A 14,539-nucleotide genomic window follows, 5' to 3' on the forward strand; every position below is an offset into this window, starting at 1 on the left:
CTGAATTCACATCTTCCATGCCAAATATTTTCATAAATTCCTTCATAAATCTACCCTCTTTTTGTTATACTTTCCCTTTTGGGCTCCTCCAGACACATCTTCACCGCTGCAAATCAAATTCCAGTCCCCAGGGTCTATGTTATAAGAACAAATGATCAAACTCTTGAACACTCACATGTGCGAATATTTACAAACTCCATTTTCTTATTTTTTTTCGCACTACAGTGAAGATCGGAATATCTGCCCTTTCCTCAATGTAGTGCGATCTCGGAGTTGGAATATATATTTAGCGGGCTGGGGAGGGTGCAGCCCCCCACAGTAGCGATTTTGAGTTTTTAAATATTCGCTCATGTAAGCGTTTGAGAGTTTTATCTTTCGTTCTTATAACATAGACCCCAATATAAATACATGCCTGTGTAACCCTCCTCCCTTGTCAGTAATCCCATAGCACTACAAATCTGCCATCATTATCTTTTTTATACGTTCCTAGCACTACTGGAGCTCCTCTTGCAATTAATACAAGAACTCCTATTTTCCTTTGTTCCAGATATTCCTCTGAATAACCATCCTGAAAACCTTTCTTTATCAAATTCACACATTCAGTTCTTTCCAGGTGTGATTCCTGTAACATAGCTATTTGCACTGTACATTTTTAATATAATTCAATATTATTTCTTTTTTTGTATTTATCTTTGAGACCACTGACATTTAAAGACATTACAGAAAGCATCACTGTATTAAAAAGTTGTTATTCCCGCCTTTTATGTACAACACCTTTTTTGTTAAATGTCTAGTTCCAGCTTTTGTGTTACATGCATACACTGTTTGGCAGGTTGAACTTTTATATACTTGTTTCTTAACCATTATGCCAACCTCCCACCCCTTGTCATATCCATTTGAGCCTATTTCACATCTTTCAAAGTTTTTTGTTTTATGGAAAGCCTTCAAAAAACAATACCCCCTAAAACCTATTAATTTAATAATAACAAAACTATATACATCTTCAAATATTGAAATTTTACCCCTCCAAAAAGGAACAAATGTCCCAAATTGACAGCCACACCCACACTCACAGACTTGAGTCAACATAAAAGAAAGGTTATCCATGCTAAGATGCATGGTGCAGCCTGTGCTTCTACTAAGTGCTAACTGATTTTGTCTAATCTTTATAGCTCTTTCAACTGGGAAAACCCCTGAATGTTTTCAGAGAACACTATCTCCTAGCCAGTTTCTCTTTAACCCCCAGCCAATCATCAACACACCAGCACTGAGTCAAGGTCGAGGTACAGCCGGTGTAACTCCTGGCAGATCTAACTCTCATGGTTGGGGATGTGCACAGGAGGCTGAACCCTCCATCTTGCATGCCCTGGACTTGTCCAATAGGCTGAGATGAAGCACTAGCACATCTGTTGAGGCTGTGTTCCTGTAAAGACATGAACACACCACCACAACCCCCAGTGCATCCCACACACCCACAGACCCTGGCCTTTTGACATATTAATGCCACCCCCCAAAGTATGGTTCTTACACTACCCCACAAATGCACTTTCTATTTTGGCACACCTCAGCACTCACACACACTCCTGTGAAAGGCATGCACTCCTGTACTCCTTTGTCAACCTATGCAAATGGTAACTTTGCCCTGCCCTTTGTACACTGTTACTTGGATTGCCTATGTCTGACACACAGTGTGGCCAGCCTATGCATGGGTAAGCACAGCCTGATGTTTTTATATACTTTTTTACTGCATGTATTTGCTTAGCTTTTGTAAAGGTATGTTGTAAAGCTATGTGCAATGTGCTCTGTCTTTGCTAGTGCCATGGCATACTATGTCCACCTCCGTCTGGTATGGTCATCTGTCTCAGCTGTCTCTGGCTGTGGTGCTAGGAAATGCTGGCCTTATAACAGACAACCCTGATGAAACTGCTTCCTAATAATCATATTATGTAACACAGCATACATGGTCAGTATTTTTGCACATATGATGGGGTCAAACTGCAGGGCACCACTGGATGTATCCAGACAGTGAAGGTGTGACCTCAGCAGCCCAAACACCCTATAATATTTTTTGGTTTGTGACAGTGTACAATGATACCCCTGATTGGTTTATGTCGATTTCTGATGGGTGGGAATAGCCATGGTTTTAGGGCATATCCAGCATCACTCAAAAGACGGCCCGGTGGGAAATCACACCTCATAAACGTTTATAAAAGTCACATGTACGTCATATGTGGGAGTCATGAAAAGTGCCTGGGTGACCTACACACACACACACACACACACACACACACACACACACACACACACACACACACACACACTGTAGATGATACCCTGTTCTTTACAGACCATCTGGCAGTTGACTAAGTGATACCCTTTGCAGTTCATGTATCTTCTTCTCAATTTGCCAGATTGGGTTAATGTGGGTACAGTCTATGGCCACACGAACCTCAGGAAAATAGGCTATGTTACAGAATTCACTTATGTTTTCTTTCTCCACTGCGGTAAGTGGAAACCACATATGCTCCCCCACATGCTGCAGCATGCCATCAAGGAACTGATTAGGTATTCTTGAAACATGTGCCTGAAATATCCCAAAATGTGTCCCCACTAGGTCGCTGAAAGTCCCCGATAGCTAATATACATAAAGTCAACATATCTTTGCATCCATGTGGATAGGCACTCCACCAGCTCCCATGGGGTTGCAAACCAGACTGCTACATGCCCATGATTTCCTGCATTGTCTCTCCACCCAAATGGTACCAGACTGCTTAGTTGTTTTAGAGGGCATGAACCATCAAGCAAAGTAGCTGCAATGAGACCTTCTAACAGATGCACAATTACACTGGCTGTGGCAATCTCAAGCATATTTGCACAATGTACTCTTGCCCTGAATGTGGGCATATGGTCAAGTTCAAATCTAAGGTGAGTGCAGCATCGCTGCTTGGCATCTAAACATTTCTGAATCACTCTATCATGTTTTTTTTTTTTTTTGCCACAGTATAAACTAGCACTCCATTAAACAATTATTAGCATATACCACAGCCAACCACATTATTTGGCCTGGCCACTTCATGTTGATGCAGTTTTTGAACTCCACCTACCTTGTGTGCTGCTGCTCATCATGCAAACTTGCTTACCATGATGTGGCACAGTTTTCTGAATCTGGCCCATTGTCCAGAAAGTTCAAATTTCTGCATAGCAAGACCCTGACTGTACTATTTTGTCTAAAACTAGTGTTATCAAGTTTTAAAAAGCTGTTAAACAAAATATTTTACTAGGTTTAATATCCAAACTGTTGTATGGAATTCAAAGCTCCAAACCAAAACCATAGCTATTTTAAGGTGACTTATTTACTTGTTTTATCAGTTTTAACCAAGTGTGTCAATCTGAAAGGGACCTTTTTCATCCGTGACCCAGGGTTCATCATTTTTATACATACATTATCCTAGCTATCATTGCAGTGAAGCCGGAGCCTATATCCCATAAAACAATATGCATAATGCAGTAAACCAATCTTAGACACAACACCAGTCAGCTGTAATACACACAACTAAGAGACACATATAAGATAAGTAGTTCACAGTAGAAGAATTGAGAAACATGGTGAAATCCAATATGAATCTAGGAAGTACATGCTCACTCTGAAGAGATGGCATCCAGATTGGGAACTGGACAGGAGGAGTAACAGCTGTAAGGCAGCAGTGGAAACAGCTGCACCACTGTGCTATTCATGACTCAGGGATAATACAAGAAAACAAAAAAAAAAACAAAACAAGTTACAGAACACAGTCACAACAGCAAGTATTGGGCAAATAAATTGTACAGATAAAACTATAAATTAAATGCACAATTGTAAATGACTGATAAGGAATGCGTATGAACAGTAAAGTAACCTGTAAAAAAATTTAAAAAATCCTACACAACTGTTAGTAAATTATTTTAGACATGTCTGCACTGGGATGAAGTGTAACTAAGGATGACACTTGATATTTTTGTCACATCCCTTATACATCAGAAAAATGAACTTAATTTGACACCCTCAAGTTGTGAAACAACAAATACAATTTCATCTGAGTATTACTGCTTCATTTACTAGCATCACAGCATGTAGTCCATTTTACATTGGTATAAAAATGCAAGACAACATGATTTGTAACCGCAACATTACATGCGTTAATCGACTGATGTAGACATTATTAAACTATTCTTTTAAATTACCAGGCAGATAGAATGCTCATAATTAAAAATCAGCTAACACGCTTATTATTTTTTAAATCTTGTTTTTCTTCATAGATGATCTGAAACTATAACTGCCTTCCCACAAAGGGGGAAAAAAACTTACCAGATGACAATAATCACACTGATATGGTTTTTCTCCACTGTGAGTTCTTTTGTGCCTCTCCATGTGGTACTTTTGTATAAATCTCATACCACATTCTTCACAGTGAAAAGGTTTCTCACCTAGTAACAGAGGATACATTTAATCCTACACACTACTGACAGTGGGTAATTTCTACTATTACAGAATATAAAATGCACAGAAGCTTAAATATTTTTTATATACTTATATGACTAAGCAACAAACTGATATCAGATGTTCAAATAACAAATTTCAAGAACAAAATGCAAACGAACATGCCGCGCTGCACTTCTTTAGTTATACATGCAAGTCCAATACTGAGACCAAAAAAGATGTTAGAAAATAACTACTCGGCCCATTTAACTCTTGTTTAAGATACATCATTTTCTGGTATGTATCCCGCCCCCCCCCCCATATTTTTGCATTGCACAGCACGGACTACTATAGAACAGTTGTAAGAAAGGTACATGTCATAACAGTAGTTCTTTCAGGAAAGGTCAGTCTACTGGCAAATCATAACATTTGGGTTTCACATATGCTCTGTTCTTTTCTTCTCAGCTGGGGTTTTCATCAGCTTTATCCCTGTTCCCTACGATAGCCAGCACTGGCCACACACTAACACTGTATGATAACAAGGCTGGTGTACAAGCAAACTATACCTAATCAGTGGTGTCTGGATTCTCTTTTGCCCTTTGAGCCCTCTTGCTCATCACAGCTAAACATGATCATTGTAGACCACTGTCCTTTGTCCAGAACTTAATTATTAAAAAAAATAAAACTCCACAAGTAACTGGAAAAACAGATAAGGAAACAGTATTAACATCAGTCAAAAGTTCAATTTTCATAGGGGTTACCTTTACTTGTTAAAGTGGCCTTTCTGTGAATTACTACTATTATGTAAAGCACCGTAACCAAAAATGTACTACATTCCACAGCAAGGATCACTATTAGCAGTAAATGATAACATATGGGTACATTCCAGAACAGTACTTGGCTATCATAGGATGTAGACAATTACAAACCCCCCAGTAGCCCAGACATGTCAAAATATGCCTTAATCCTGGACCGTGCTCCCAACTGGTAGAATCTAGTGGAAAGTATGGAATGTAATTCATGTGACAGTAACAAAAATATCTCATGTAACAGCTTTTCTAAAGTATGCTGCTGGTATAATTTGTTTCTCTAGTGGAATGCGTTCTTACTGGTCATAGGAAACACAATGCAAAGGAACAGCCATTTAGTCAAAGTCTGCTGACTGACTGAGAGGTTTGTCTTCACTTTTCTGAATAAAAAAAAAAAAAAAAGATCAGTTTTTCTAGAACCATTACTTCTACAACTGTATTATCTGAGCACCTCCAGCCTATACAGGAGACATTTCCCCTTCACTTTGGTAGACTGTCCAATTGCCAGTTGTACAGACTGTCATACATTATTACTGATAAAACTTTTGGCAGAAAAGATGGATTTGTCTCCACTGACACCTTTTAGCTATAGTATACCAGGTATAATAATTCATATGAGAACTTTTAACACTGATTTTTTTTTTTTTTTGCCTGAGGTATCCACAGTCAAAAAACAACTGCCTTCCATGAAAGGTATCTTATAGTTAGTGAACCTACATGTACAAAAAGTGAGATAAAAAACTGAAATCCCAAAGGGAAGAAATATGACTTAGTGGCAGTGATATGTGAAGAACTCCCTTAAGAAGGCCTCAACTAAGGGAGATGTGTAAAGGTGTTTAAACAAGTAGTCAAGCAGAAACAGCAAACACGTACTTTAAAAATGAAAAAGCCAAGTTTGAGTGAGAAAACTTCCTGCAGAAAGGTTTGTCCCAAATAAATAACTAGTGCCAAAATCATGGATTAAACTAAATGCCAAAACAAGCATTATTGCATCCTTTGGGAAGTCATTTACTCCAGGGAATTATCACAATGACAACACACCCCCAACAGTCACAGTTGAGATAGTTGTTCAGAATTTGAGAACTTGTATGGACAATGACCTAACTTTTGACCAACATGTGTCTGCTGTTATAAGAAAGTCCTTCTTATATTGTACAGCTTATAAGCAAAGGGATTGTGTCTAGATCTAGGGATGTCATTGTCTCCCTTTACTCAGCTCTCATTAGGCCAATCATTAAACATAATATGCCTTTTGGCATATATCTGTCCAGACACATGTAATAACTGAAATGCTCACACAGTACTTTACTAAAAGGATACAAGGTCTAAACAACATATCCTACATGGACCGACTCAAAGTCCTGTCACCATACTCGGTACCATACAAACTGCTAAAAGGTAACCTGTATCTGGCATACAAGGCAACCTGTGACCCATTTTTGATGGATTCACTCCACATCAGCAAGTCAAATGGCATCAGAAATACTTGGTCTAGGGATTTAACTCTCTTCTGCAACATCAACAGAACAGTTTGGAGGGACAGGCATATCTTGCAGAGGATACCACTGCTCTGGAACAGACTCCCCATCCACATAAAAAAAAAAGTTATGTATTTACCATAATATTAAATTTTTGTTGTCCATTTTCATTCCTCCTTGACTGATGGGTTCGGATCTCAACCCTCTGATCCAACTCAGCCATCACAAAAGTTCATGGCAACCTTGAACTCTCGAGCTTCTCCCTTACTCATAATGCATCATCCCATTACCTCTGATCTTTTTTGCAGATTACAGCAAAAGACTAATATTTTACTCATATAGAAAAAAGTTTCTAAGCAGAAAATGCAAGCACAAAGCTATATCTGAACTCATAAAGGGCAAGGGAAAGACCGCAAAACTGGCTATATCCACTCACTCTTTAGACAACACTGGATGGGGGTTGGTGGGTGGGGAGTTGAGGAGGAGGAATGAAAATGGACAACACAGATGGAACGTTACGGTAGGTACATAACTTCTTTATCTGATGTCAATTTTCATTCCGTCCTCAACTGATGGGACAGAGTCCCCAGCTACTATAATCCCAGGGTGGCTTCAAGGAAGGATATTTCTAAGCACCATTGAGCCAAATGATGCCCTACTTCTACTAACTAAATTTAGCTTGTAATAAGCTATGAAGGTGTAAGCTGAAGCCCAAGTTGCTACTTCTCAAATATCATCCACAGATGCTCTTGAATGAAATGCTGAGAAAGCTGCTATGCATCTTGTAGAATGAGCATTAAATTGCTTGGCTAAAAGCAAATTCAATTTACTGTAAATGAAAGAAATGCAATTAGTGAGCCATTTGGCTATGGAATTTCTAGACAGTGGCTTGCCCATTTTTTTTCCACAAAGGAAACAAATAACTGATCTGAAGTCCTTAGTTCTGTGGAAGTATAGCTTGGTTAATGTTGGATTATGATACAACTTCTGCAAAAAAGATTCATTAGTTCACAATGTAATTGTCTTTATGAAAAAAATAGGTAAAAGCTGAACTTCTGAAATGTGTCTGGCCAAAGTAATGCCCTAACAATAAAGTCTTCCATGACAGAAATTTGAGATTGCAAGTATTTGCAGGTTTGAAGGGTGGAAGCACCAAAGCTTGCCGTACCAGAGTTATGTCCCACAGTGTAGTAGGGTGTTTAACTGGAGGTCTCAACAGAAGTGTTCCACATAGAAAGGTCTTACAAAGGTTATGCGAAGCAAGGGAAGAACCGTCAAGACCAACATGGAAATTGGAAATTGCTGCTAATTGAACCTTTACTGTAGAAGAACTGGTTCCTTGATCAAAAAGTAATGACAAAAAAGTCCAGTATAGTATGACTCAGTGCAGAAAAGGGATCCACATCATTTTCAAGTACCCAATGCACACATCTTTTCCATTTGCTAGCATAAGTTTCTTGTACATGGTTTGAGGGAAGATAACAGAATTCTGCAAACAGGTGAGGAGATCATAGGTTGGCTGGTTATTACTGGAAATGGAGAAACCAAGCCGTCAGCTTGGGCTTTGGCAGATCCGGATGAACCATTTCTGTCGGGTGAGACAGAAGGCCTGGAACCGGATCCAGAATCCAGGGTTGATGGACCAAATGAAGCCACAGAAAGGGGAACCACATTTGTCAGGAGCAATGAGAATGACCCTGCTCTTCAACCTCGCAGCTCTCTGAAGGAATTTCGATATCAGAGGGATTGGAGGATAAGCATACAGTAACCCTGGAGACCAATCCTGAAGTAGAGCATCCCTCGGTGACGCTCCCTGTGGGGGATAAGGGCAAAGTAGCTGCTGCACTTGTTGTTTAGGGGAGATGCAAAGAGATCGCAGCAAGGCTGGTCTCACACGTGGAAAATCAAGTCCGCTATCTTCTGGTTGAGGGACCATTTGAGAGGTAACAGAAATGCACCTGCTTAGTTTGTCTGTTAGTATGTTGGTTTTCCCCAGACATTATTAAAAGAAAGGAGTTGGAAGAGACCGCCCACTGCTACACTCATAATGCATCTTGACACAGGGAGTACGATATGGTTCCCACTTGCTTTTTGATGTACCAAACCACTGACATACTGTCTGTTTGTATCAACTGTTCTCGCGGTACAGCGTCCTGAAAGGCTTGCAACGCCAAAAGCACTGCTCTCAACTCCAGAACATTGATATCCAAATTGGCCTCTTCATGGGACCACATGCCTTGGAATACCTTTCCCAGGTAACACCCCCCAGCTGGGAAGCATCCGTGGTTACTATCGCCTTGGGCTGAGAAGGGACAAATAGACAACCTTGTAGTAGTTCTGACTGGGTCCCCCACAACAGGTCTTTCTTGCACAAGATGGTGATTCGAAATGTGAGTGATAGGAGAAGCTGAAGAACTGACCATTGAGACGCCAACGTCCACTGAAGAATCCTCATGTGGAATCTGGCTAGTGGAACAAGGGGTATCGCTGATGTCATCAATCCTAGTGCTTGGAGAAACAGACAGTCGGGTACTGTCGTAATGTACAGTTACCTGTTGACTTGCGATCTTAAAGTCTAGACTCTGGAAAGGGGTAGAGAAGCAATTGTTGACCTTGTGTCGAATAGCTCTCCTATGAACTCTATAGTTTGAGTTGGCTGCAGACTGGACTTTTTGAAATTTATGGTTATGCCTAACTGAGCACAAATCTGGATTACTTTTTCTCTTGCCATGATGACATGAGCCAGTCTAAGTAAGGAAATACCCGGAATCCATGCAGTCTCAAGGGAGCTGCTACCCCTGCCATACACTTGGTGAACACCCTAGGGGCTGTGGTAAGACTAAAGGGCAATGCTCTGAACTGATAATGACTGGCCCCTAGCTGGAAGCGTAAGAATTTCCTGGAATGTCTGTACATTTTTTTGTGATAGTACAAATCCTAGAGATCTACTGAGCACACCCAGTTGTCTTTCTTTAGAAACGGAAAAATCGATTGAACCGTGACCATCTGGAACTTTGTCTTTTGAACAAAGTTGTTCAGACTGCTGAGAACCAGAACTGGTCTGCAGTCACCTGTTTTCTTCGGCACTAAAAAGAATTTTGAGTAAGTTCTGGATCCTTTCTGGTCTGGGGGGATGTCTTGGATGGCTCCTTTGTCTAGCAGCTGTTGTACCTGAATTGCTGCTTATTTCCTCTGATTGGGTGGAACATCGGGGATTTTCCTGGTATTTAGAGGACAAAGGGAAAATGGAATTATATAACCTCTGGATATGATCCTCTGCACCCAAGTGTCTTTTGTTATTTCTAGCCAGGCTCTCTGGTGTAGGGACAAATGACCCCCAACTGCCTCCAGTGGGGGACAATTCGGCCTCCTCTCAGAAGCGCTGGAAGGGATTGCCAAAGAAAAATTCTCTGGCCCCTAATGTTTTGGGCCTCCTCTGCTGGGATGGTGGCGTCTACCATTTGAACTCTCTCTGCCTCTGAGAGAAGAACCTCCATGTGTGTCCTGGAAGGAGCCTTGTGATTTTCTGAACCACATTTTCCCACCATCCTGATGATTCCTTGAAAAAGGTCTTTGAGGGATGGTAAAAAATGTATGCCCACAGCAGAAAAAGGGTCTTTACATCCTTCTCACACCTTGACAACATAATTGTTTTACTTTGGGGTGAAAAAGAGACATGCCGTCAAAGGGAGTATTGACAAACAAAGACTTAAAAGGTTTAAAAAGGTCACATAAGCACATACAGGCATGTCTCCTGATGGAAAAACCTGAACCCACTGCTGTTCCTCTTCCGAACCAGATCCTGAGAGGATGTCTGATAGCTCCTTAATCAGATCACTCTGAAGTTTTGTGAAATGTGCCAGACAGTACACTGACCTCAGGGCAAAGGACACCGAAGCATAGCCATGCTTGCCGAATCTGTCCATCATCCATGACTCCTTCCTGCGAGGATGTACAGAGGAACTGTCCTCCACAAGTTCCTTTTTTTTTTGTTTTAGTGGCCACAGCTATGACCATAGTATCAACTGGTACACCCTTGTGCCACAACTGTTCATCCTCTGGAGCTGTCACGATTTGTGGGGATTCCTAGGAGTTGGCTCAATGGTGTTGTGATTCTTCCGCACTCAATGACAGACCAAGTTAATGAGCCTGTCAATGGGCAGAATCACACAGGAGGTAGATGGGCTGGTACCGAAAGCTTCTAGGACTATAGATTTTTCAGTAGAAGTGTTGCTGGACTTTCAGGCACTTCTCTGTTTCAGGATCTCAAGAATGTCTCCAAATGAGAAATCATCAGGCTGCAACTCTGGAGACCCTTTTCTTTCATCAAAATCTCTATATTGTGTGACAGATTCTGGGGAATCTAAGTCCTTCCTTTTGCAAATTTTCTTCTTAGGGATCTCCTCAGTGGGCCGCTTTTGGGAGGTAACAGAAGAAGTGGCTATACCCTGTTGGGAAGTTTGGGGTCTCGGTACTAGCTATCCCTGTGGCACAGAGAGGTGAGGCTCTCTGCATAGAAATGGTAAGGTTACTGGTTGAGGATCTGAGGGGGTAGGAACTGTCTGTGTCAGAGTAGCAGACAAAGCTCTCTCCATAACCTCAAAGGCTGACTGCTCCAGAGAAGAAAAGGAACCAGGGTCCGACAAGGCAAGCTTTTGGACCATGGTCCCCCCTTGCTACTAGGACAGTCCTCCCAATGCAGAAATTGGAGCCAAACTATCCACTGTAGAGGTTCCAAAGTGTAGAGATGGCTGCGAAGAAACCTTGGAGTTTTCTTTGACACTTCAGATCTGACAGGGTAGTCTCGGCTTCGACTGAACTGACGTGCTCAGAGCAAACTTTGAATCTGAGGATAAAGCAGTCCTTGGATCTGAAGAGGACAGAGCTGGCAGCTCAGATCCAAGGGCTTTGAGACTTAAAAGGAGTCAGAAGAGGAACCATTAAGGTTAATGTAGTTGATGATAGGAACTCCAGGCCTGAGATCTTGAAAGTTAAATTGGACTGATAGAGCTGCTAGTCCGATCCAACGTAGGTGGATCTGGTAATTCAATTCTCTAATGTCTCAGATCAGATGGTGAGGTCATATCCATTGTTTGTCTTCTTTGGTGTGTCGGATTCGATGGTGAAGCCAGATCCAGTCTGCCTTTTTTTTTTATGCATCGATCCAATGGTGAAGTCGGATCCTTATCTTGCCTTCTTTGTTGTGTTTGATCCAATGCTGAAGTCAGATCCACCGTCTGTTTTCCCTTATGTGTCGGATCTGATATTTTTATCATTTTCATTTTTTTTTTTTGTGATTCAGATTATAAGCAGGATCAGTCAAAGGTCTTTTTCTTGTCTGATCTGAAGCCCTGGAAGAGGGGGTTGAGGGGCTAGAAGAGGGAAACTTAGACTCTTTTTGACGGTGAAGCTCCAGATAAAGCTGCAAAGAAGAAGAAGGCAACATTTCTTTAAGAAACAACTTATTTTTCCTTTCAGTAATGGCTCTGGGATTAAACTCATGGCAAATGGCATAATCGTCCTGTGAAGGCAAGGAGCCTAAACAAAATACACACAATGTGAGAGAATCTGAAAAGTGGACCTTAAGTTCACCTTTTAAACACTTCTGAACTCAGCAATAACAATTAAATCTCTTTAAGCAGATAAATCTTAACAACCAAAATAAACCCTTTTTTTTAAACTAACAGGGAAAGAAAAGGAATACTGCAAGGGAGATACAAACGACCAAGAATTCCAAATAATAATGAAGAGTTTAAGCTATTTAGCCATTGTATAAGAAAACTTTCACTTAGCTGCTTGAGAGTAAATGTTAACCGTGTCTTTTGCTTTAAAGCAGCAAATGAGATCTGTGGTAATGGGGGTGGTGCATTGTGGGTAAGGGAGAAGCTCAAGAGTTCAAGGTAGCCAAGAGCTTTTGCAATGGCCAAGTCGGATCCGAGGGCTCAGATCAGAACCCATCAGTCGAGGACAGAATGAAAATTGACAATAATCGATCAAAGTTCATCCCTGTCCATATTCAAGTGCAACTTTGATTTATGAATGGAAAACAGAAAATTTACCCAGGGACTGCTCCATACTACTAATGGTCAGAAGCAACTGCTAAATGCTTTATTCCATGCATGGGTCCCCTCAAATTATCTATGGTATGAGCCCAGTTATTGTCATTAGGGATAATATACAATTATCATCCATGGGATGGGTAAGGCTAATCTATAACCAAATGGGATAGGTTGGTAGTAACTCACTTGGATACAGAAGATCCCCTGGAGCCTACTGAAAAGAGTAGGGAAAGTTCCCTGATGGCCTGGCAAAATTTCCATTATTAGTAGAAATACCATCTCAGGTCTCCACTGAAAAGAGGCCACTAGCCTAGTGGGACTAACCAAGTCAACAAAGGATAAATAAATAAAATAGAGCTGATACAACTAATATCAGGTGCATGCACCTTTTATGCTACTCACCTAGTATTCTGACTCTTAGTAAAAAAAAAAAAAAAAAATCTGCCAGAAGAATAGCTTTACTATTTTAATTGCAGGCTAGCAAATATGTGGTAGCAGGCTCTACACTGTGTGAAAATTAAACAGGTCCTGTCTATCAGCATTCATCTTTTCAGCTATTTGTCTCTTAATTTGGACAGTGACTCATTCATTTTTTCTTAACCCATTTATAGAGTTCAGAATCACAGGAGATCCAGAGCCTATCTTCACACCCCAGGGAAGAAAGCAGATAATCTAATCCTAGGCAGAATACCAATCCTATCCAAGAAAACAGATCATGGCTATTAGCACTTAAAATGTTCTGAGAAGTATAATAAAATGGAAGTACTGTACATTATGAATCTGGAAGCCTCATCATTTTCTATATTTTTATTTGCAGATATAAAATCCCTTGTAGGGCAGCTGAGGAATTCTTCCTAAAATTATATTTTCTGCAGAGACAGCATCTTTAAGAGAAAAAAATCATTAAAAGAGCCCTGGAATTCAGAAGAATGCATATGGATCACACAAAAATAGTTGCCATCACTGAAAGAAACAAGGAATGCCTTATTTTCTCGGATGTCTGCACATGCCTTCAGAAATCAATTATTTCGCCTTCAAATAGACTAATGTCAGTATTCTGTGCTGTACTAAACATTATACAATGACTGGTCATTAACATTTAAAAACAAGCACACTGACTGGTCAGCCCAGCCAGTGTGCCCATTGTAAACCGAGCGTATACCAATGAAAAAAGGTCTGGTCACCTGGACTTTCTTCCATTAATATATGCTATAACTTTTTAAGTTTTCTTCACAAAAAATAAAATAATAATAAAATTGGAAATTCACACAGTCCGGAGGTATAAAAGAGAAAGGACAGGACAGAGAAAATACTAGGAAAATCAAGTACGTTATTCAAAACTAAAGAAACATACATGATTTTCCTTGTATTTTCTCTCTTCTACCTCTAAAGTGTCTGAATTTCAACCTTAAAAAAAAAAAAAAGAGCAACCGAGATCTTCCTTTCTATACTGCCTCCTTTCCAAAGCACTGATGTACTGAGTAAGTGTGGGAACGCAAGTCCCATATGCATGCAAAGTACATAAAAAAAAGCAGCAGAATAGCTAAAGAAAGGGGAAGAACACCACAGAACTGTTATACAAATACATAACTTAAGAAAAGTAAGCATTTTTTTTTGTTAAATAATGTCACTGTATAATAGTAATAACCAACTCCTGGGTGTGGTATATTGAAGATTTACCCTTTGTTTAATCACATAGGCTTTGTCCTCATGATTAAACTACACCAACCATGGGTA

General features: G+C 40.3%; 1 protein-coding gene across 1 annotated transcript in view; it reads right to left on the reverse strand.

The window, feature by feature from the left end:
• The window catches only part of ZNF148 (zinc finger protein 148), a 1,243,505-nt gene that overhangs the window by 250,635 nt on the left and 978,331 nt on the right, over positions 1-14,539 (reverse strand). Inside the window, exon 6 of the mRNA XM_044075013.1 lies at positions 4,346-4,464. Within this exon, the coding sequence (XP_043930948.1) occupies positions 4,346-4,464 (119 nt within the window). The remainder of the gene's footprint in view (positions 1-4,345; positions 4,465-14,539) is intronic.

This window comes from Protopterus annectens, chromosome 6.part0, assembly GCF_019279795.1.
Source record: "Protopterus annectens isolate FY-2018-M chromosome 6.part0, PAN1.0, whole genome shotgun sequence".
In the NCBI taxonomy this organism is placed as follows: Eukaryota; Metazoa; Chordata; order Ceratodontiformes; family Protopteridae; genus Protopterus; species Protopterus annectens.